Source organism: Erinaceus europaeus, chromosome 1 (assembly GCF_950295315.1).
Source record: "Erinaceus europaeus chromosome 1, mEriEur2.1, whole genome shotgun sequence".
NCBI classification, from domain to species: Eukaryota; Metazoa; Chordata; class Mammalia; order Eulipotyphla; family Erinaceidae; genus Erinaceus; species Erinaceus europaeus.
Genome location: NC_080162.1, coordinates 164,485,680 through 164,510,786, shown reverse-complemented (window position 1 = coordinate 164,510,786; position 25,107 = coordinate 164,485,680). Strand labels below are relative to the sequence as shown.

Sequence of the window (25,107 nt, the reverse complement as noted above, 5' to 3'; positions counted from 1 at the left end):
TCTGTGTGCACATGCGCACGCATATGTGTAGCCAGGGCACATACCTGCTTTACAGATATTTTCTCATTTAGACAGAAAAAAGGGACCAAGAGACAAAGAGGAGCAACAACATGGTACTGGAGCCTACTCCTATATGATACCAGTGCTTAAACTTGAGCTTTACTCATGGCAAGGCATGCTCCCTATTCAGTTAACTATTTCTCTGGCCCTCTTTTTGGATATTTGATAATGTAATTTGCTAGCTTTTTAAATTTTGTAGGTCTGAGGAGAAATAGTGTAATTTTTATGTAGAAAGTCTTTCATGCCTGAGGCACCAATGATGCCTTGCCCCTTCCACCACCAAACCCAAATCTTAGAGATGGCTAGGCAAAAACAAGCAAATACATAAATAAATACATAATATTTTTATTAGTAATTTAATATTGATTTGCAAAATTACAAGATAAGAGTCCCTATTGGTTTGAGATCAAAGTTCATATCCACACCTGGGAACCTTGCAGGCCACACTCATTTCAGAACCAGTCTTCCTTGAGTGGCAGGGCAGGTTGACTCAGCTTTTGTTGGGAGACTGGGGAAGTCCTTATCATTGCTGCTTTATGGTGAAGGCAAGGTCCTAGGAAGGCCCACAAGAGGGCTTATGATGATGTTCCTGATGGAAGTGACCACTGTTGGTGGAGAGAAGGATCCATTAGAGGTCTAAGCCCATCATATTTGTGTGGGAATCCAAGAAATCCCTGACTAGGGATCCAGATGATGGGGTGGTGTCATATTGAGCAAAAAGGCTATTAATAAATAGATATATAATATTTGTAGTTTGGTGTAACTCATCATTCTAGATGAATAATTACCTTTGTAATTACTTTATGTTGTAGTTTTATCTCCTCCTCCCAGTCCCAACCCCTGAAAATCCTTGTAAATATTTAAGATTTAGAACTCCCAAAACGCAGATCTAGCTTTGTGCTCAAATTTATTTTGTCTTAAAACTAATAAGAAAATAAACTCAAATTTCCTTTGTCTCCTGTTCATACTTGACACCAAGTCTTTTTCTTCTCTTCACTAACAAGAGTTTAGAAAGATTAGCACACATTTCCTGTCTCTTCTCCCTCCACACAAATCACTTCCTTAGCTTACTTGCCCTGGGTTCTCACACCTTCTGAGACCCAGGAAGTGCTCTCCCTAAGGTCTGTTAACAAATGCAAATGACATTTCTGTGGACATTTTTGTCCCCAGGGTGCCATTGCTGTTGAATAGTCCCACCTTGTACATACCATTTCCTGTTAATTCTTTTCTTGCACATTTGGAGAGAGATCCTTTACTCCTAAAGTCTTGATGTTGACCTTGCCCTCAGTCTGTTATGTATCTTATTTGATTTTGACTAGTGTCTGTGAGTCACCTGATTTAGGAATTTTTTCTATCTTTTATGTTGTTTCTGTCATTTCTCCTTCATATTCAGTCAGCCACCTTTGATCCTGTGATATGTTCTGGAAAATAAAGATTTCTGTTTTAAGGTTACTGGTCATCAACATAGCTTTTTTTTTTTAATTTTTAATGTATGTGTATAACATCTACTTATAGATGATAGAATTTCTTTCCTTTGGGGAATGAGCTCTTTATCTAAGACTACCACTACTTGGATAACAGTTGTAACTTCCTATTTTTCCTGCCAAGAATATGATCAGTTACAAAACAAACCTCATCACCTTGATTCCATTAGGAAAAAAGTTCCTGTAATCTGGTAGGTGGTATAGTGGTTAAAGTGTTGGGCGTTGAAGAATGTGGTGGAGTTTGGTGTCTGGCATCACATGTGCCAGAGTGATGCTCTGATTCAATCCCTCTCTCTCATCATAAACACAAAGTAAATAAGTGAATTCTCTTTAAAAAATCTAATTACTTCCATTACATTAGGATAATTTAGGATAAGGTTGCTTTAAAAGGTCTCTATCAAAAATTTTTACATTATGTGTCTTTTATAAACTCACTTATACCAGCTGAAAGAGTCTCAAAGATAGTGAAAAACACCAATAGTTTCCTTTAATTTTTCCTACAGTACCATAAAAAATTTTAAGCTTACAACTTGCCACCTGTAATATTATGCAATGAGAATGCCTTCAGCTTATTGAATATGGTTCTAATTCATTCTTTTTAATAGTTCTGTAGTATTCCATAATAACACTGTACCAAAATTTACTTATCCATCTCTATATTTATGAGCATTCAGGCCATATTCAAGTTTTGTCTTTCTATTAGATGATTTACTACATTTATGGTTGGGAGGAGACTTCATGAGTGGAGTGTAGGACTAATGTGAAAAAGACCCTGGATTCAAACTCTTGACATTGCATATGCTAGAGTAGAATCTTTCTGTCTCATGAAATGAATGAATAAAAGCTCTAAAAATGATTTACAATTTTTTTAATTGTTTGTAGTTATTGTTGTTGTTATTGATGTCATCATTGTTAGATAGGACAGAGAGCAATGGAGAGAGGAAGGGAAGACAGAGAGGGGGAGAGAAAGATATTCACATGCAGACCTGCTTCACTGCCTGTGAAGTGACTCCCTTGCAGGTGGGGAACTGGGGGCTCAAACCGGGATCCGCAGGCTGGTCCTTGTGCTTCACACCACATGCGCTTAACTCACTGCACTACCACCTGACTCCCTAAAAATGATATTTTTTAAAAAAATATTTTATTTTTGAGAGAGATGCAGAGAAAGAGAGAGAGAGAGACAGAAGAAATACCAGAGCACTGCTCAGCTCTGACTTAAGGTGCAGAGGATTGAACTTGGGGCTTTGGAGCATTAGGCATGAGAGTCTGTTTGCATAACCGCTATGTTATCTCTCCTGCCCGAAAAAGTGATATTTTAAAGTAGCCACATGGTTGCCCCCTTGATATAGTATTGAATTTGCAAGAATGATGTACCAAGTTTGATCCCTTACACTGCAGATGCTAGAGTAATGCTGTCATTCCTTTCTGTATCTCTCTCATGAAATAAAATTAATATGTTTGCAAAATGACATTTTGATATAGGGTGTTAGGTATATATTCTGACATAATTATACAGGTCTAGCAATTTCAGTTGAAGTATTTTGGGATTTCATAAAATATACCACATAGCACACCCTTCTTTAAAACAAAGGCTTTGCTGGAGGGAATACTAATCCATGTCTGGTCAGGCTGAACCGTATGTTCATATCTAGAGCTTGGGGTGGCATTTATCTTTTCTAATTTCAACTGATGTACTTTAGGTGGGAGAAGTTGCTTCCTGGAGAAAATTGGTGCACCTTTATAAAAAGAAGGGAAATGGGAGTTGGGTAGCTATAATACATCAAATGAACTACATGAGCTAATGGCCTGCTCAAGGAGACATGTAGATGACACATCATTTCTAGATGATAGACAGGGCTTTCATCCTGCAGAAGTAGAGGACAGAAAACACAGAGACTTTGAAGCTTTATATCCCCTTATCTGTGATTAATATGACTTGGGAAAAAAATTCAGTTATTCTGAAGTAGTATTGGGCAGCTTTGATCATCCTGAAACACTTTCATATTTTGTTAATCTATGAAGATCACAGAACCTATGCAGAATTGAGAAGTGAATATTGTCAGAAATACTTAGGAGTCAGCAATGAATAATCAACCAAGAATTTAAAGCCCTAGAAAGTTTTCCAAATAGAATCCTTATATGGAGTGAAGGCATGTCTAGTCTTTGTATTTCTCAAGAAGCTAAATATAAGTAGTCTGTGTAGTGTATAGAATATATACCCTTTGTTCCTATAAAGTAGGGAGGTGGGAGAAGTTTAAGAAAGTATGGAAGACTCAGTGAAGAGTGTTGCAGGAATACTTCAGTTGATGGTGAGTGTGGTACAAGGACACCTATTATTGGGAGATAAGAAACTGTACTCACCTGACAACTATCTTACAAATCATAATTTCCCCCAATAATGTAAATTAAAAAATGCCTTTGGGGGCCAGGTGGTGGCACACCTGGCTAACCACACACATTACAGTGTGCAAGGACCCAGGTTCAAGCCTCTGCTCCCCACCTGCAAAGTGAAAGCTTCAGGAGCGGTGAAACAGGGCTGCAGGTGTCTCTCTGTCTCTCTTCTCTCTCTATTCCCCTCCCCTCTCAAGTTCTCTCTGTAACTATCAAATAATAAATAAAAATATTAAAAAAGAAAAACACAATAATGACAAAAAAAAAAAGAACCTCACCTTTTTTCAGCCTGCCAATAACCTGCCCTGAAATGTTGCTATTCTGTGGGTTCTTTGTATGTATGTGTATATCTTCTTCCTGAAAAAAACACTTAATTCTTGAGTTTAGAAATGCATTAATTCTACTTTACTTCTGGGAGAAATGACACTTCATGTGAAGAGGAAATGAAATGTCTAGATGCCAAACCATTTATAGTGATTCAAGATAGTTCTCTTTTCACAGCCCCGGTGTTGAGATTTCAGATATTTTGCCACTCCTTTTGAATGAGAGAAAATATGGGATAAGCTTTAAAAAATAGAGAAGGTCAAGTAATAAAAGGAAGGGGGATGGAGAGAGACTTGGAATGAGAAAAAGAGGGCGGAGGAAACTACCTGACATCTAAATATTTCATTTGATAGCTATCCTTACAAACACTTTCCTAGCAAAGTGCTTCAAGTTCACCTGACATTCCATTGTCTTTGTTCATACAATATCCCCTTTTGTTTTCATTGAAAAGTCTATTCATAAGAGCCTTAAATCAGTGATTAAGGAAAACAGCACAGGATTGAATATTTCATTTCCTTTCTTTGGATTTTATAGTTAATATTCTTTACAAATCACAAACTCCTCTTTCCTTCATGGAATTATTGATACTTATCATGCTATGATAATTTTTTATTTTTTACTTAGTTTATTTATAAAATAAAAAATAGAAAATATAGATAAAACCATAGGATAAGAAGGGTAAAATTCCACACATTTCCCACCACCAAAGTTCTATATCCCATCCCCTCCATTGGAAGTTTTAAGTGCTTCAATCTCTAGCAACTCTAGGTTCAGAATAAGTTCTGAAATGCATATAAATATATTTCTGAGGGTCAGTGTTCAAGACATTGCTCAACCAACTTCATCCTCACTCCCCACTCCCACCTCAGAGATTTATAAGAAATAATCAAGCTTTTGTTCACTGACTAATGTTTACTCATTACTGAGAGGTTGTTATTAGTTTAATGCTATGATTTATCAAGTGGTATGACTTTGTAAGATCAGAATCTCAGTTTTGGCTTTAAACTAAATATCTCAAATCCTAGAGTTCCTCTTGTACCCTAGCCAAACACATTAATATATCTGTAAATCCAACATCAACACCTCTAGCCTATTTCTGTCTTTTCCTAGTGGGGTAGAGGTGAGGTTCCAGGACATATTGGAGAGGTCTTCTACCCAGGGAAGTCAGGTTGGTATCATGGTAGTATCTGCAACTTAATGGCTGAAAAGCACTAAGATATAAAGTAGATATAAATGTGCACATGTATCCATAAGTTGGGGGAAAATATATACCTTAAAGTAAGAGTGTACAACAGTCTACAGTGACTTAATAAGTGCAGCAAGCAAATAGAAAGACCTAAAAAATATATAAGGTACTTAGTCAAATATTTTCTACTTAGACCTAGATATCCTCCTCACCTATTCCCTTCAGATAAAGTAAGGACTACAAAAACTGGATAAGGGCAAGAGACTAGCACACTTCAATGATGGCCTTTTTGGTCACTACAAGGCCACCCATCATTCAGGGAATTTTGGGATTCTCATATAGATATGATGAGCCTAGACATTTTACAGACCCCTCTCTCCACCATCACTGGTCATTTCCATTAGGAACAACATCATAAACCCTCTGTGGGCCTCTACAGCACATTACCCTCAATGTAAAACAATAGTGGTAGAAATTGCCCCACTCTGTGAAGGGAGGCTGGGTCAACATGCTCTGCCACTTGAGGAAGGCTGATCCTACAGTGAGTACAGCCTGGAATGTTCCTAGCTGTGACCATGGAATGGGGACTGAGACCTACCTACAAGGATGCAGAGGTTGTGCAAGGTCCTATGCTAAATATGAATAGACATGGGCCCAAGGTCAGATCGACTGGGTTTATAGTTAGTGGTATTTAGATAGTTTGCCCAAATTTAGGAGTTTCTTTTTGCTTTTATCCAGCTTTCTAGTCCTAGCCTCAAATCTAACACCATCTTCCCAGACAATATTCCCAGCCCACCTGCATGTTAGCTGTTGGGCTCAGCCAACTATTAGTAAACCCATGGGCCTCTTGGAATATACCTAAAATAGACTTCTTAGCTTCTTCCAGCATGAAGACTCAAAATTGTATCTGTTATACTCTTAACTTTTGGTTCCTGATTATTAAACAACTTGTTCTGCTTTATATCTTAATGCTTTTCAGCCACCAAGTTGCAGATGTTACTATGACATGTTTTTTTTTTTTTTTTAAATATTCACAAGGGTGCTGAATGAAAGAGCAGCGACTTTGGTTAGATGAAGACAGAGAACTTTGAAGGACTTTGTATGAGAAACAAAATTTAGAGAGGGTTTATCTTTTTTTTTAATGTTTTATTTATTTATTTACTCCCTTTTATTGCCCTTGTTTTATTATTGTAGTTATTGTTGTCATTGTTGGATAGGACAGAGAGAAATGGAGAGAGGAGGTGAAGACAGAGAGGGGGAGAGAAAGATAGACACCTGCAGACCTGCTTCACTCCCTGTGAAGTGACCCCTCTGCAAGTGGGGGAACCGGGGGCTCGAACCATAATCCTTAAGCCCATCCTTGTGCTTTGCACCACCTTCGTTTAACCTGCTGCAATACTGCCTGGCTCCCAATGATTTAACTTTTTAATATTTTTTAAATCTGCTTTCTCATAATCTAGAAACTGAAGTGTCTAATAAGATAACTAAATAATATTACTTCTTGTGGATATTTTATAGAGTTTATGGAACATTGCATAATTCTAACTTTTAAAAGACTGACCATAGTTTCATGTAGTTGACCCCTCTTTCCTCCCATTTGTGTTTAGAAATTCAATAGGCTCCATATCTTAAAGTTATAGAAGCTGTGCCCATTAAGAATATTGCCTTAGAGATGTCTACAAACACAATTTCTAGTGATGGCACCATAGAAATTAAATAAGGTTTTAGTTCTTATGTCTGAATTTTGTGTATATAGCGACCATGATTTTACATTTAATAACTTAATCTTAAAAGTTATATAGGAACTCAACTTCTTTGGTGCTATCTTTGATGACTTAAAATTCAGAATTCCAATGATATTATCCAGATTTAGGAATTATGAATGAGAAGAAATTATACAATTGCTTAATATTTATAAAGGAAATATTTATTTATTTATTATCACTAGGATTATTGCTAGGACCTGGTGCCTGCATAATGAAACTACTGTTTCCAGTGGGTGATTTTTTTTCTTTTACTTATTTCCTCCCTTTCTTCTTTCCTCCCTCCCTTCCTTCCTTCCTTCCTTTTTCCTTTCTTTCACCCATCTTTCCTTCCTTCCTTCCTTCCTTCCTTCCTTCCTTCCTTCCTTCCTTCCTTCCTTCCTTCTTTCTTGCCTTCAATCCCTTTTCCTTCCTTTCTTGATAGAATTTGAGAAGGAGAGATGGGGGAGGGAGAAATGGAGGGGGGGGAGATAGATAGATAGATAGATGGAGAGAGAGAGAGAGAGAGAGAGAGAGGGAGAGGGAGAGGGAGAGGGAGAGAGAGAGAGAGATGTAGTGCTGCCTCACCACTTGTGAAGCTTCCCTCTCCTGGTGGGTACCAGGGCCTTGTAACTGGGTCTGTACGCATGGTAAAGTATGTGTGCTATCATGTATACAACCCACCTGCCCCAGGAGAAATTTGATCCTGTTCAGAATGTGAAGTTGAACTCAGCAGCATCAGTATAGCATTTGATTTTGTCTCTCTACAAAAAAAGTGGACACTTGTATGTTTGCTAAGTCTGCCATGACAAAGCACTACAAACCAGGAGACTTAAAAGAGATGGTTAGAAGTACCAAAATCAAGATGTCATTGAGACTCTATGAAGAGAAATATGTCCCATGTCTCTCTCCTAACTTTCAGAAATTTCCTGGCAATGCTTGGTATAACCTGACATATAGAAACATAACCCAGATTTCTGTCTCCTCTTCATTTAACATTCCTTATGACACAAGTCACCTTCATCAGGAACTCATCCTATTCCAGAGAAACTCATCTTAATTATGTCTACAACAACGATATTTCCCAATAAGGTCACATTCTGAATGAAATAGCAGGGGTTAGGACTTTAGCATTTGAGTTTTTGAGGACCACAGCTCAATACATTACAATAACCAAAGCTGTTTTATGAAAGGGACAGACATTTTGGAGACTGAATTTTACTGAAATATACATTCCAGTGAGTTGTGATAGCTATAGTTCTCTGGCTAGTATTTGAGACTTCATACCCAAAGGCTTCTGCTATAAAATAATCTTGATCTTGTATATTTCCACCTACTTGAGTAATACCAGTGTTTTCGAATCTTAACTGTCTAACCTCACAATTGAGGTGAGGTTACTAAGAGGTAGGTTACTAAGCCAACAAAATATAAAGTCTCCATGAGAATGACAGTTTATGTGTAATTTCATCAGCTCCCAAATTTAGATTTATTGAACAGTGTCTAGATATGATCTTTTAATTATTGTCTTACTATGGGATTAATAGTTTACAGTAGATACAGTTCTTGGTACTCATGGAAAATTTCTCAGTTCTCTGCAAAATGCTCTCCTCTGCCAACATGTCCTCCATCAGGACCTGAAAGCCACTTCCCTCAATCCAAAATTCTTTACATTGGTGCAACAGATCAAACCCAGTCCAAGTTCTACTTTGTATTTCTCTTTTCTGTTTTTGTTTATCAACTTCTGTCAGTGAGAGAAATCATCCCATATTCATCCTTCTCTTTTGGGTTCATCTAACTTAACATGATTCCCTGATGCTCCATCTAAGATGAGGTGACAAAGGTGAATTTTCAATTGTCATTTTCAATTGCTTAGTAGTGTTCCATTGTGTATATATACCACAACTTACTCAGCCGTTCATCTGTTGTTGGACACCTGGGTTACTGCCAGGTTTTGACTGTTGCTATGAATATAGTTATACATAAATCTTTTTGGATGAGTATGTTTGGTTCCTTAGGATCTATCTCCAGGACATGAATTATAGGGCTATAGGGTAAGTCCACTTCTAGAGAATTCTCCAGACTGCTCTCCACAGGGGTTAGATCAATTTGCATTCCCACCAGTAGAACAGGAGGGTTCCCCAATACCCTGAAACCTCTCCAGCATTTGTTGTTACTATCTTTCTGATGTATGGCATTCTCTCATTGGTGAAGTGGTATCTCGTCTTTTTGCATTTCTATGACAATCAATCTCATTGGTGAAGTGGTATCTCGTCTTTTTGCATTTCTATGACAATCAATGACTTGAAACATTTTTTTTTTCATATGTCTGTTGGCCTTTTGGATATCTTTTTTGGTGAATACTCATGTGTTCTCCACACTTTTGGATGTAGTCATTTGCCTTTTTCTTGCTGAGTTTGGTGAGCTCTTTGTATATTTCGGACTTGTCTGATGTATGGCATGTGAAGGTCTCCCACTCTGCAAAGAGTCTCTATTTGAGTGGTATTTTATTTTCATGTGCAGAAGCTTTTTGATTTGATGTAGTCCCATTAGATATTCCATATACACATTTACTACAATTCTCATCAAGGTCTCACTGCTCCTGGTGGCCAGTTTCCTCTTTCTATTTTTGATAGAACAAAGAGAATTTAGAGGGAAGGAGGAACTATGGAGGAAGAGAAAGAGAGAGCCATCTGCAGCGCTGCTTCATCATTTATGAAGTGATTGCCCCCCCATAGATGGGGATCAGGGATTTTAATATGGGTCCTTGTGCATAGTACCAAGTGTGCTATTAACCAAGAGATTATCATTGGAGCAGAAGAGAATACAAGAAAAGCTACAAAAGTTTACCTGGAACCAGAAAATACCTAGAATTGCCAAAGCAATCGTGGAAAAAAAAAAGTAACTAGAGGCATCATGCTCTCAGAATCAAACTATATTATAAGGCCATTGTATTCAAAACGGCCTTGTACTGGAACAAAAATAGACAAACTGACCAGTGGAATAGAACCGAGAACCCAGAAATAAGTTCCCACACCTATGGACATGATATATGACATGTAAAGATCTTCTCCCACTCTACAAGGAGTCTCTTTGTTTCAGTGGTATTTTATTTTGATGTACAGAAACTTTTTGATTTAACAATTAAATGGGGAAAGAAGAGTTTCTTCAACAAATGATGTTGGAAAAAATTGGATTTAAATGTGCAGAAGAATGAAACAGAACTACTGCATTTCACTACACACAAAAGTAAACTCCAAATGAATCAAGGACTTGAATGTTACATCAGAAACTCTCAAATACTTAGAGGGAAATATTGGAAGAACTATTTTACCATTTAAATTTTCAAAAAATTTTTATTTATAAAATTGAAACACTGACGAAAGCATAGGATAAGAAGGGTACAATTCCCACCACCAAAACTCCATATCCCATCCCATCCACTGATAACTTTCCAATTCTTTAACCCTTTGGGAGTATGGACCTAGGGTCACTATGGGGTGCTGAGAGTGGAAAGTATGGCTTCTGTAATTGCTTCCCCACTGAACGCAGGCATTGACAGGTTGATCCATACTCCCAGTCTGTCTCTTTTCCTAGTGGGGCAAGGCTCTGGGGAAGCAGAACTCCAGGATACATTGGTGGAGTCATCTTCCCAGGGAAGTTTGGTTGGCACCATGGTAGCATCTGGAACCTGGTGGCTGAAATAAGATAACATATAAAGCCATAAAAATTGTTGACTAATAATAAAACTAAAGGCTAGAATATTGCAGATGAAGACTTGGAGTCTCTGTTTTGGAAAAAGCTAGTGGATCTATTTTAGTTATATTCCAAAGGGCCCATGACTGTTAGTTTTTGCCTGAGCCTGACCTCTGATATGCAGGTGGATCCAACTTATTGTCTGGGGAGATGATGTCATGATGAAAAGAGGGCTAGAAAGCTAGATCAGAGAAGAGAGTAGCACTCAAATGTGGGGAAATAAATAAATATTGTTGATTGTAAACCACATTGATTTGATCTGGGGCCCATATTCATCATTGGAGCCTATGTAACCTCTGCATCCTGTAGGTCCGAATTCGAATTCTATGGTCATGAGTAGGAACATTCCAAGTTGCATTAATTTTAGGACTCATCTCCCTCAGGTGGTAGATAGAGTATGTTGTCCAATTCCCCTTTGAAGGATGGAACATTCTCTATCATTGTTGATACACATTGAAGGCAAGGTCGTATGGGGGCCCCTAAAGGGGTCCATTATGTTGTTCCTGATGGAGATGACCAGTGACAATGAAGAGAGGGATCTATTTGAGGTCTAGGCTCATTGTGTCTGTATGGGAATCCCAGGACTCCCTAATTAGGGCCCCAGCTAATGGGGTGGACTGATAGTGTCTAAAGAGTCATCATTAAATTATGGCAGTCTCTTGCCATTATTCAGCTTTTGTAGTCCTTACATTGATAAGGTTAGCTTTGGAGTGACTGAGGAAAGTATAATAGGAAGTAGGTGAGGAGAGTATCTAGGTCTAAGTAAAAACTATTTCATTATGTACTTTATGGTGTCTTTTTAGGTCTTTCTACTTGCTTGCCTTTTCATTTATTGACTCACTGCAGATTATTGTGCACTTTTGTTTTAAGATATATGTTTTGGCCTAATTTATGGATACATGTGTACATATGCCCTATCTCATGGGACCTGGCCTATATCTAGGTTTTGAGGCTTTGTTAGGAAGTGAACCACACGAAATGGAATTAAGGAGTCCTATGAGAAAGGAAAGGTCTCGCCCAAGTAATGATGCTGAAGGGTTGACATTCCACACCTGATGTCTCTGGACACATTCCGAAGTGAAGCATGCAGAGGTGGTACTCATTGCATTGATTAGGTTTGGATCAACAGATGCATATCATATCATTTGGTATGAATTGAGAGAAGCATGCAGGAAAGTGATCCCCACCATAGAGGTTCTAGGACTAGGGGAAATAAGAGGTTTATAGAGGAAGCAGGAGGTTCCTGATGTCTTAGGGCTTAAGAAGGTAATAGATAATATTATAATCATATTATTTGGCAATTGGGTTAACTTTGAAAATCCCATTGTTAAGATTTGCTGTATCATATAAGATCTCACCATAATTTATGCCCTTTGATTATATATATGTATGTATATTTGTATCTTATAAAGTAATACCACCAGTTGCTTTTGTTCTCTTGGTATAAGCTTTTAGGAGAGTCAACATTTCAAAGACTCAGCCTATGGTCTGTGCATTAAAAAGTTTGAGTCATTCAATCAATTTTCCCCCTCTCATATTAATTAAATAGTGATTTATATGACTACAAGTTAATAGAAGTGTATATAACTATCATTCCCACCACCAAAAGACTGTCCCTTCCTGTCCCCCCCACCCCCAGTGAAGCTGAACATCCAACCTCACCCTCCACCCAGAGATTTTTACTTTGGTGCCCTACTCCAAATTCAGTCAGATCCTACTTTGAGTTTCCCTTTCTGTTCAACTTCTGTTTATGAGTGGGATCATCCCATACTTGTCTTAGTCTTTCTCACTTATCTCACTTAACATAATTCCTTCTAAGTCCATCCTAGATGTGTCAGAGAAGAAGGGTTCATTGTTCTTAATAGCTGCATAGTCAAAGCATTTTTAATGACAGAAGTCCAACTGTAATTTAGAAAAATAATAAATATACCAATGGAAGTACATCAAATTGATCTTTTATAGTTTCTTCAATTTTGCCAACTGGACCTCCCTGGGCAAAGGACCCCACCAATATGTCCTGGAGCCCTGCCTCCCCAAAGCCCCGCCCCACTAGGGAAAGAGAAAGACAGGCTGGGAGTATGGATCGACCTGTCAACACCCATATTTAGAGGGAAAGCACTTACAGAAGAAGCCAGACCTTCTACCTTCTGCACCCCATAATGACCCTGGGTCCATACTACCAGAGGGTTAAAGAATAGGTAAGCTATCAGGGGAGGGGATGGGATACAAAGTTCTGGTGGTGGGAATTGTGTGGAGTTGTACCTCTCTTATCCTATGGCTATGGTTTTGTCAGTGTTTCCTTTTTATAAATAAAATTTTAAAAAAATTATGAATAATTGCTATTGTGTAAGTTCAAATAAAACAGATTTGAAACAAATCAAGCCTGTACCCTAAAATAGAAAACATTACTTTTCAGGGAGTCAGGTGGTAGCACAGCGGGTTACACGCAGGCGGTGCTAAGCGCAAGGACTGGCATAAGGATCCCGGTTCAAGCCCCTGGCTCCCCATCTGCAGGGGAGTCGCTTCACAGGTGGTGAAGCAGGTCTGCAGGTGTCTGTCTTTCTCTCCCCCTCTCTGTCTTCCCTTCCTCTCTCCATTTCTCTCTGTCCTATCCAACAATATCAATAACAACTACAACAATAAAACAACAACAACAAAAGGAAATAGAAAAAAAATCCAAACAACAACAAAACAGAAAACATTACCTTCTCTGTGATAAACAGTTCTCTTTCTCATTAATAGGGAATGAGTCCCTCCCTCCCACCCTTCTTCCTATCCTCCTTCTCTTCCTCCTACTTCTCCCATTCTTTCTCTTCTTTTCCTTCTCCTCCTCCTCCTCCTCCTCCTCCTCATTCTCCTCCTCCTCCTTCTTTATTCTTCCTTCTTTTTTTCTACCAGGTTTATCTCAGGGGCTTTGCTGCCTGTACAAAAAATCCAGTATTCCAGATGCCCAGTTACCTCTCTCCCTTTTTAAATTCTGATAGAAGTTGAGAGGGCAAAGAGAGACACCTACAGCATTGCTTGACCACTTATTTTTATTACACACACACACACACACACACACACACACACACACACACACACACATATTTTTTACAAGTGTGCTATTAGCCAAGAGATTCTTGTTGGAGCAGTAGCAGAAACTCAGCTATCCCCCTCACTTTGTGGTTCTTTTTGGCCAAGGATCTGGCATTGTGTTAATGGAAGCCATTTTCACTGGAGCCTGGGTTGGAATGAGAAGTGGTGTTAAGTTTTCAAATTTATAATCAGTTAATGTCCACAAGCCCTAAACTACACATGATATTAATGTGGGAATACAGAGTCTCTCCTATTCCACTAATGTAATACTATTACTTCATACCTATAAAGCATGCTTTCTTGAAAAGTGCTTCATTTGAAGTCTCAAAATGACCATTCTTTTTCAGTTCTATCAGATTTATATTACCAATATATGGTTTTTTAATATTTAAAAATAATAACAGCCTAGGGGACAGGGCGGTGACTCATCCAGTAGAGTACATACATTACCATATGCAAGAACCGAGGTTCAAACCACCTGTCACCACCTACAGAGAAGCTTCAGGAGCAGTGAAGTTGTGCTGAATGTATCTTTTCTCTTCTTACTGTATTCCCAACCTCCTCAGTTTCTTTCTTTCTTTTCCTATTAGAAAGAAAAAGTAAAGAAAAACAATAAGGTCCCTAGGAGTGGTGGATTTCTATTATAGTCTGCAAGCCCTGCCATTTCCTTAGTGGCAATAAAAAATGATAACTATTTAATGATAATAATAATAATAACTATCCAAGATCTCAATTTCCTTTTATTAGTGATTTAGTAATGATCGACAAGTTTATGGGGTAAGAGGGGTACAATTCCATATAGTTCCCACGACCAGAACTCCACACCCCTCCCTTCCATTGGAAGCTTCCCTATTCTTATCCCTCTGGAGGTGTGGACCAAATATATTTATGGGGTTCGGAAGGTGAGAGTTCTGGCTTCTATAATTGTTTCCCCACTGGATATGGGCATTGAAAGGTCAATCCATACTCCCAGCCTGCTCTTATAAGTTCTCAAATTTTGAGTTCTCCCTTCCCTCCTCTTCTTGCTCTTTTTTTTTTTTTTTTTTTTTTCCTTTCTCCTTCCTCCCTCATAACTGCTAGTTGGGCTTTAAGATCTGTGTCCTGCCATCTTTCCAACGAACAGATGTCTGCTTTTCTATGCCTAAATGAAATTCTAGAGCCGCCTCTGCTACTCACTCTTCTATATTATCACCTTTCTTTCTTCATTTCTACCTTTCTTTTTTCTTTTTTTACCAGGCCTCTATGAATGTTGTGCCAGTAAACAAGCAAATCAAATGAGGTTTTAAAAATAAAGATGGGAGTGGACATTGGTAGATATTTCATTTATTTTAATTATAGCTATGATGTCTTGTACTCCTTGAAAATAAATTTTCTATGCAGGTAGAGTTTATGTATTTGGAAAGAAACAGGCTTTAAACATTGTAAGCTAAACATTAAAACACACTATATTAGAACCAGAATACTAGATTCCATAGTGTGAATAATGCATTGGTCTCATATTCAGATAATCTAGATTCTAATGTCACTCCCTTCTTCATGTTTCTAGTGATTTATAACATCCATCATGTCCAGTCAATTATCAGATATTAAGTTGTGTCAGCTTGAATGAATTTTTTTTTCAGAATCTAACTGAGCTAGCTGTTTAATGCCAAAGACTAGCCACAAACAAACAAGATCAATTTAACAAATTCATTTTTATGCACATTTTGGCCACGTAGACTTGCCTGGGGAATTTTATGTGTGCATGAAGCATACCGATTATATAAGCAGTTGTAGCAAAGAAGAATAAAAAAGAGCTCTGAGTTACTCCTCATTTATTCTTTGACTCAATAAACGTGTGGTTGCTGTTTTAGAAACTATCCCTAAATATGTTTTAGGATCCAGTTATGAGATATGAAGTCATAGGGCCACAGCATTGGCCCTGCCATTATAATACAAAATCTTCTGTCAAGTAGTCAGACAGTGTGCATCTCTTTTGTTCTAGGCTTAGTCATTTTCATTTTATGCTTCTTATTTCTTAGGGGTAATGCTGCTGGCTCTGCCTATCTTACAGATGCTATTGTGTGATAGACATGTCGAAATGCTTCTCCAGTGTGTGTGAAGATATTTTGCTGTGATATCCCTTAGACTGGGATGTACTCTGAGCCACAACTTTCTTGTAGATACCTCTGTTGCAGTCAAGAAAATAGTCTTTAGAACTGAAGTGTAAATATGAAATAATGAGTGAATTTCTATTGCTTAGGACAACAATACTGGTGTATCATTGAGCAAGTAGGACCATTCAGTTACTATCCCTTCTGCAATTAGTTAAACTAATACCTACCCCACTTTATAGTGGGATATATCTTGGAAGTGTAAACTGGTGCTGACTTACCTGATCTCTTTCACAGGGTTGGCCTTTGCCATTCTCTCATCCGTGCACCCAGTATTTGGTTTATATGGGTCTCTGTTTCCTGCCATCATTTATGCCATATTTGGAATGGGACGGCATGTTGCCACAGGTAATAATTTCTGTGTTTATGTTTCTCATGTTACCAATTAAAAGGATTCAGAGGGAGTCGGGCGGTAGCGCAGCGGGTTAAGCGCACGTGGCGCAAAGCGCAAGGACCGCGTAAGGATCCCGGTTCTAGCCCCCGGCTCCCCACCTGCAGGGGAATCACTTCACAGGCGGTGAAGCAGGTCTGCAGGTGTCTGTCTTTCTCTCCCCCTTTCAGTCTTCCCCTCCTCTCTCCATTTCTCTCTGTCCTATCCAACAACAACGACATCAGTAACAACAAAAATAATAACTACAACAACGAAACAATAAGGGCAACAAAAGAGACTAAATAAATACAACAACAAAAATAATAATAATAAAAAAATAAAATAAAAAAAGGATTCAGAAGTGATCAATAGTCCCGATTACACTTCAAAACCAGTGCTAAATTCATTACTGGCAACCTCAGCCAATACTATTGGATTGTTGGTTAGTCAATACATTATGTGATCTATTGCTTTGTTTCTAAAAAATAATATATAACAGTACATATTGTAATAATAGTAATACATATGTAATACATAGAATTACATATGTAATACATAGCACATATGTAATAAATAGCAGTACATATTGTACTGCATAATAATATAGCTATTAAATTTACTATGAATGAATCTTTGTACTTTTAAGCTGTTAAGTGTCTTGTTCTCATGTTCTTTCATGAAAGGAAGACAAATGCTCTCAACTTATAGTGAAATTAAAGTAAGCATTTTTTATCTGTAGGAGGTAGTGGGGGGAAGGCACAAAATGTAGTTCCTTACATATTGAAGAATATTTTCCATGTAACTGGTATTTGAATAAATGACTTTTATGTTCCTTCCCAGCTAGATTTAATAATGGTCCTTAATCAGCTTATCTTTTACCTTGTGTAGCTCTGCATTGAGGAATAAAATGTCATAGGCAATCTGGTAATAGAGCAGAATGATTAAAAACAGATTTTGTAGTTAGATAGACCAAATGTGTGTTTCATGTGTTGTTAATGTCTTCAAGACCTTGGGGAAGGTTTTAAAGTTCTATCTATTGCTTTTTAAAAATGTGGTGTCAAGAGATTAAATTCAATGCCTCACATATGTACTCCACAGCTGAGCCACCTCCAGGAGCCTTTTTAAAAATTATTATTATTTCACTGTGTTTTTTTTTATAAGTGAGTGAGTAAGTGAGAGAAATAGAGAAAGATAAACCAAAGTACTGCGCCATCACTTATGGAGTTCCAGTTGCTCCTCTCATGTGTGGTGTGTGTGTGGGGGAGTATGAAGGCTTCACATATATAAGTGAATCATCTCTGTGACTCCATTTGCTGCTTTCTTGATAGTAAACTGCCAAAAAACACAAAACCAGATAAGAACAAAAACAAAACACAATTGTAGTGATATAGATGAGATAACTGACACAAAATACCTAACTTAATATTTGCTACATGTGATAAAATCTTGCTATTAACACTGCAAAGTGATAATATTAAGGTAGTAATAGTAAAAATACTTTGGGACTGGGGAGCAATTCATCCAGTAGAATGCACATGTTACAATGCTCAAGGACCTGGGTTCAAACCCTTGGTTCCCACCTGCAAAATTTCATGATTGATGAAGCAGTGCTACAGTTGTCTTTTCCATTCCCACTCTGCCTTCTCTCTCAATTTCTTTCCCTATTCAAAATACTTTTGATAGGAAACATTTGTAGCCGCAGTTTTGTCTATTTTGACTAATATATCACTCAGTGAGTAACTAATGCCTTGTGTGACTTCAGTGGTCAGTTTGTGTCTTTGTATTAGTTTCCTATTTCCAAAGTAACAAATGATCATTTTCTAAAATAAGAAAAATTTACTATAGTATAGTTGTGGAAGCCAGAACTCTAAAATGAGTCTTGGGAGGCTAAAATTGAGGTAAGTTAGACTATATTCCTTTCTGGAGATGCTAGAAACCAATCACATTATCGACTTTTCTGGATTTTAGACATTCCCTGAATTCTTTGGATCATGATCCCTTCCTTCTACTTCAAAGTTAGTAGAAAAGCATTTTCTAAGCCCTCTAGTTCTGACTTTTTGCATCCACCCTTCACATTTCAAGCACCCTGGTAGTTGCATGTGGTATATCTGTAGAGTTCAGACTGCTTCTTTAAGGTCAGATGGTAACCTTAATTTCATTTACAATGCTAGTTCCATTTCTTCATGTAATACATTCACAAGTTTGAGGGATTACAACATGGACAAAATTGCAAGGTCATACCTCTAATTATAATATTGCATTCTCATGCAAGGAATTAACACAGAAAACAGTATTTTATTAATTTAAATATAACTTCTCACATCAATTAATTTTTCTATGGGGATAGGATAAATTGTTACCAGATATTCATTATATATGCTGCCACAAACAAGCAGAATCAGTTATATGGAAACTTGTTAAACATTGCAAACTATTGACTTCCACTTCAGACCTATTCAATGAGAATCAGTTTTTACAATATTTCCATTATATACGTGCTTATATTTTGTATATATGCATATGCACATGCATATTTAAAGTTGAGAGCTATATATTCACTACAAATTATATTATATGCTTAATCAAAAGTTTTATATATGCTATTTTGTTATGCCCAAATAGAATCCTTTGAAATAAACATGCCTATTTAGAAAGCAAGCAAACAAACAAAACCCAAACCTTGAAATTCAGAAAGGTTTCTGTGAGAGTACAGACTAAAATTTAAAATTTCAGTTACATGGATTATGATCCAGGTTTGTTCTAATTGAAAATCTAAACTTTTTTCTTCTTTATTAACACTTATTCAACATATACATCCCTTTTTGTTGATGCAAGAGAAAAAGAGAGAGATAAATAGGCACAATAATAAATTAGAAAAAATTGAAGACTATTATATCCAAATTATCTTGCTTTTTTATTCCCTAACAATTTTTTATCCTTTTTCAAAACATTTAAATATGTGACTAGCAAGAAAGACATTTAGAGTAAACCTCAAATCATTTCTCTCCCATTAAACAGAGAATTAAAGAATAAGGTAAAAACAATGTCCAGTAGACCTTAATTGCTTTAACGTGCTGTTGTCTCTGGAGTAATGAAGCCTTGGGCTGACTTTTTTCCAAGTAGAAAGAGCGAGAAGGTAAGACATGACAGCACCACAGTACTATAGTATTTCCCTACGGTGTACCACAGGCTTGAACCTGAGTCACATAGTAAGGAAGGCACACTTTCAGGTGAATTATCTCTCCAGTCCTCCTGTAGTTACACTTAAGAGATCTCTGCCCCACTAGGGAAAGAGAGAGACAGGCTGAGAGTATGGATTGACTGCCAAAGCCCATCTTCAGTGAGGAAGCAGTTATAGAAGTGAGACCTTCCACCATCTGCACCCCATAATGATCCTGGATCCATACTCCCAGGGGGATAAAGAATAGAAAATCTATCAAGGGAGGGGATTGGACACAGAGTTCTGGTAGTGGGAATTGTGTGAAAATGTATCCCTCTTGACCACTGGAGACCACCTGGGACTGCAGCATAGCAGGAGTAGAACAACTTCAGGAACCCACCAAATCACCAGTGAGTGCAAACACATGTGGCTTGTTGACAGGGAGGAGCCTAAGGAGAGATTGAACTTCTGGTAATAGTCCAGAAGTTTACCAGTTGAGGCAATACTTCCAGTCTGTCTTACCAACAAAAATACTGCTGAAGGGAGGAGAAGACTCCCTCAAGACTCACCAAATGAAACTGTGAGTCTCCATTGCTACTACCCTCAGAGGCTGGAACAGCAGGGGGGAGACCCTGTGCTGACACCTGGGAACACAGAAATGACCAGGAAACACAGGAGAAGAGCTACACCTCCATGGCCTAGCAGTGGGGCTGTATAGTGGGGGCGTTTTGACATTGTTCTCCTTATGAGAACATAGTGAATAATTGCCTCAGAACATACAGACTATAAACAGAATAGAGAAGATGAATTGAGCCAGGAGTTTTGAATCCATGAAGTGTGAGTGTCTCTTTGCATAACCACTGTGCTATCTCTCCCCCACCCTGCTTTATCTATTGGCCAGGAATGAATGATTCAGCTAAGAAGACTACTTATAGTTTAAAAGCCCTCAGGCTCCATAGCCTACAGGGATGAAAAAGAACAAAAGAGACTTTTAACAGCCTCTGTGTTTCAACTCAGGGATTGAAATAATATTGAAGCAACTGTAAATTTCCACAACTGTGAACTATTTAATTACCTTACTTAGACACAAGTCAATTCAAGCAAGAGTGATCAGTAATTTTAAAAGTACTGAGAGAGGGTCCTCATAACATATTATACTATATAAAATGGTTAAACTAACAAGAAGAAATATTGGAGAAAAGAACCAGGACAAGAGTCCCCCTAAAAGCTCCCCAAAAGTTGAAGCACAAATAGTGAGATCAACATCCAAACACTAGTTAAAAAAATTATTACAGGAGTGAGTGAATAGTTTGAAAGAATTGTCATCAGAAATGCAGAAACAACAAACGAAAATCTTAAAGAAAAGACTAATTTATTTAAGGTTATTAGAGAGCTGAAATAGCTGAGCTAAGAACACAACTAGCTGAACAAGCTAAAACAGTATCAGAATAGGGTAATAAAATAGATGAACTCCAGAAAACAGTAGAGGGGAGAGAGAATAGAATAAATGAGGTTGAAGACAGAATTAGCAAGACTGAAGACAAATTAGAGACAACTAAAAAAAAAGTAAGAAATTTCAAAAAGAGATTAAAAGATACTAAAAACAACAACACAGACCATGGGATGACTTCAAAAGAAATAATATATGTATTATTGGCTTACCAGAGGAAGAAAGAGAGAGAGAGAGGAGAAGAAAGCATTCTTCAGGACATAATAGCTGAGAACTTCTCTAGACAACATCAAAGACATAAAGGTTCAAGAATCCCAGGGAGTCCCAAACAGAAGTAACCCAGACTTAAAGACACCAAGACACATCATATTTAGAATGGAAAGGAATAAAGATAAATAAAGGATCCTGAAGGCTGGAAGAGAAAAATAAAGAGTCACCTACAGAGTAAAACCCATAAGATTAGCAGCAGCCTCCTCCACACAAACACTATAAGCCAGAAGAAGATGGCAAGATATCTATTTAGTGCTCAGTGAGAAAAACTTTCAACCAAGACTACTGTATCCTGCTAGACTGTCATTCAGACTAGATGGAAGCATAAAAACCTTCTCAGACAAGCAAGAGTTGAAAGAATCAACTACCACAAAGCCTTCCCTGAAAGAAGTTCTGAAAGGTCTCCTATAAACAGTCAGACCACCATAAATATGCCATCTATCAGAACAGTCTAAAAGTCTACATGAATGGCCTTAAAATATCTTCAATCTTTGAAATCAATAAATGTCAATGGCCTGAATTCACCTATTAAAAGGCACAGAGTAGGAAGATGGATCAGAAAATACAACCCAACAATATGCTGTCTATAGGAAACTCACCTAACTCAACAAGACAGACACAGACTCAAAGTGAAAGGATAGAAAATGATCATACAAGCCAATGGTCCACAAAAAAGGGCAGGAACAGCTATTCTCATATCTGACATGATAGACTTTAAAATAAATAAAATTTAAAAAGATAGGTAAGGACACTACTTAGTGCTCAGTTGATCAGTCAATCAAAAGGACTTGACAATTATTAACATCTATGCACTCAATGAGAAGCCATCTAAATACATCAACATCTACTGAAAGAACTATAGCAATATATTAACAGCAACACAGTCATAGTAGGGGACTTCAACACCCCACTGTCGACAGGTCATTCAGGCAGAAAATCAATAAAGACATGAGGGAGCTAAATGAGGAGATAGATAAACTAGAACTATTGGACATTTTCGGAGTCATTCATCCCAAGAAACCGGAATCCACATTTTACTCACGTCCACATGGGTCATTCTCAATGATAGACCATATGTTAGGCCACAAAGACAGCATCAGCAAATTCAAGAGCATTGAAATCATCCCAAGCATCTTCTCAGACCACAGTGGAATTAAACTAACACTTAACAATCAACAAAAGATTAGTAATAGTCCCCAAATATGGAAACTCAACAGCACACTACTTAACAACTACTGGGTCAAAGAGGAAATAAAGGAAGAAATCAAAATGTTTTGAGAGTTCAATGAAAATGAAGACACAAGCTATCAAATATTTGGGACACAGTTAAGGCAGTATTGAGAGGGAATTTCATAGCCATACAAGCACACATTAGGAAACAATAAAAAGCACAAAAAAAACCAGCCTGATTGCACATCTTAAAGACCTAGAAGAAGAAGAACAAAGGAACCCTAAAGCAACCAGAAGGACAGAAATAACTAAAGTTAGGGCAGAAATCAATAACACTGAAAATAAGAAAACGATACAAAAGACCAAAGAAAGTAAATGTTGATTCTTCAAAAGAGTGAACAAAATCAACAAACCTTTAGCTAGACTCACAAACCAAAAAGGGGAGAAAACCCAAATAAATCAGATCATAAATAAAAGAGGAGATATCACAACAGACACCACAGAAATTCAACATATCATGCACGGCTTCTATGAACAACTATATGCCACCAAGCTAGAGAACCTGGGAGCAGTGGATGATTTCCTATATACCTACAAATTTCCAAAATTTAGTAAAGAGGAACTAGATAATGTGAACAGGCCCACCAGAGCTAACAAAATTGAAACAATTATCAAAAACCTCCCCAAGAACAAAAGTCCTGGAACAGATGGTTTTACAAATGAATTCTGTAAAACCTTCAAGGAAGAGTAAATACCTCTACTTTTAAAAGTCTTCCAGAAGATTGAAGACATAGTAATATTCTCTTCAGCTTCTTCTTCTTTTTTATTTAAGAAAGGATTAATTAACAAAACCATAAGGTAGGAGGGGTACAACTCCACACAATTCCCACCACCCAATCTCCATAACCCACCCCCTCCCCTGGTAGCTTTCCCATTCTCTAGCCCTCTGGGAGCATGGACCCAGGGTCGTTGAGGGTTGCAGAAGGTAGAAGGTCTGGCTTCTGTAATTGCTTCCCCACTGAACATGGGCATTGACTCATCGTTCCTTACTCCCAGTCTGCCTCTCTCTTTCCCTAGTAGGGTGTGTCTCTGGGGAAGCTGAGCTCCAGGACATATTGGTGGGGTCTTCAATCCAGGGAAGCCTAGCCAGCATCCTGGTGGCATCTAGAACCTGGTGATTGAAAAGAGAGTTAACATACAAAGCCAAACAATTTGTTGAGCAATCATGGACCCAAAGCTTGGAATAGTGGAGAGGAAGTGTTAGGGGGGTACTCACTGCAAACTCTAGTGTAATTCTGCTTTCAGGCATATATTTTGCAGTAGTTTATGGATACATGTGAACATAAGCTCTCTCTCACAGAAACTGGTGTATATCTAGGTTTTGGGACTTTGTTAGAAAGTGAACCACCTGAGATGAAATTAGAGTGTACTATAAAAGGAAAGGTCTCACCCGAGTAATGAAGCTGAAGGGCTGTCATTCCACATGTGAAGTCTCTGGACACAGTCTGAGGTGAAGCATGTTGAGGTGGCAATCGTTGCGTTGGTTAGGTTGTGATCGGCAGATGCAATATTATTTGATATGGATTGGGAGAGGCATGAGGGAAAGTGGGCCCTATCCAAGGGTTCCAGGACTGGGGGGAGTAGGGGCTCTATAGTGGAGATGTGAGGTTCCTGCTGTCTTAGGGTTCAAAAAGACAATCTATAGTTAATGTTATCGTCACATTATTTGTTAATTGGGTTAACTTTGAAAAGTCCTTTTGTTATGGTTTGCTGTACAGTACCCAGTATCTTGTATATAGCTGTGCTATTAGATGCTTCTAATCTACTTGGTCTAGGCTTTTGAGAGAGTCCGCATATCAAATACACAGCCTATATATTAAAAAGATTCAGTTTGTGTTTTGAAAAACTTTGAGACATACAATTGATTTTCCCCCTCTCATATTAATCAACTACTGATTTATATGTCTACATTTTGCTAGGAGTGTACATAAACACCATTCCCACCACCAAAAGACTGTGACCCATCCCTCCCACCCACTCCCACCCTCCACTGGCCCAGGAAGCAGCATGTCTACCCTTCACCACAGGCTTTTTACTTTGGTGCCCTACTTACAATTTGGTCAGATCCTGCTTTTAGTTTCCCTTTCAGATCTTCTTAGTCAACTTCTGTTGATGAGTGGGCTCATCCCATACTCATCTTTATCTTTCTGACTTAGTTCACTTAACATAATTCCTTCTAACTCTGTCCAAGATGGGTCAGAGAAGGTGGGTTCATTGTTCTTGATAGCTGCATAGTATTCCATTGTGTATATATACCATAGCTTTCTCAGCCACTCATCTGTTGTTGGGCACCTGGGTTGCTTCAGGTTTTAGCTATTATGAATTGTGCTGCTCTGCTATGAACATAGGAGTACATACCTCTTTTTGGTTGGGTGTTATGGAGTCCTTGGGGTATAAGCCCAGGAGAGGAATTACTGGCTCATATGGAAGGTCCATGTCTAGCCTTCTGAGAGTTT

The 25,107-nt window shown here is 37.9% G+C and overlaps 1 protein-coding gene across 2 annotated transcripts in view; it reads left to right on the top strand.

The window, feature by feature from the left end:
* SLC26A7 (solute carrier family 26 member 7) overlaps positions 1–25,107 on the top strand; it is a 151,182-nt gene that overhangs the window by 30,357 nt on the left and 95,718 nt on the right. For both annotated transcript variants that reach the window (XM_016185667.2, XM_007517362.3), the window contains one exon: positions 16,409–16,519. In XM_016185667.2, coding sequence (XP_016041153.1) covers positions 16,409–16,519 — 111 coding nt within the window. The remainder of the gene's footprint in view (positions 1–16,408; positions 16,520–25,107) is intronic.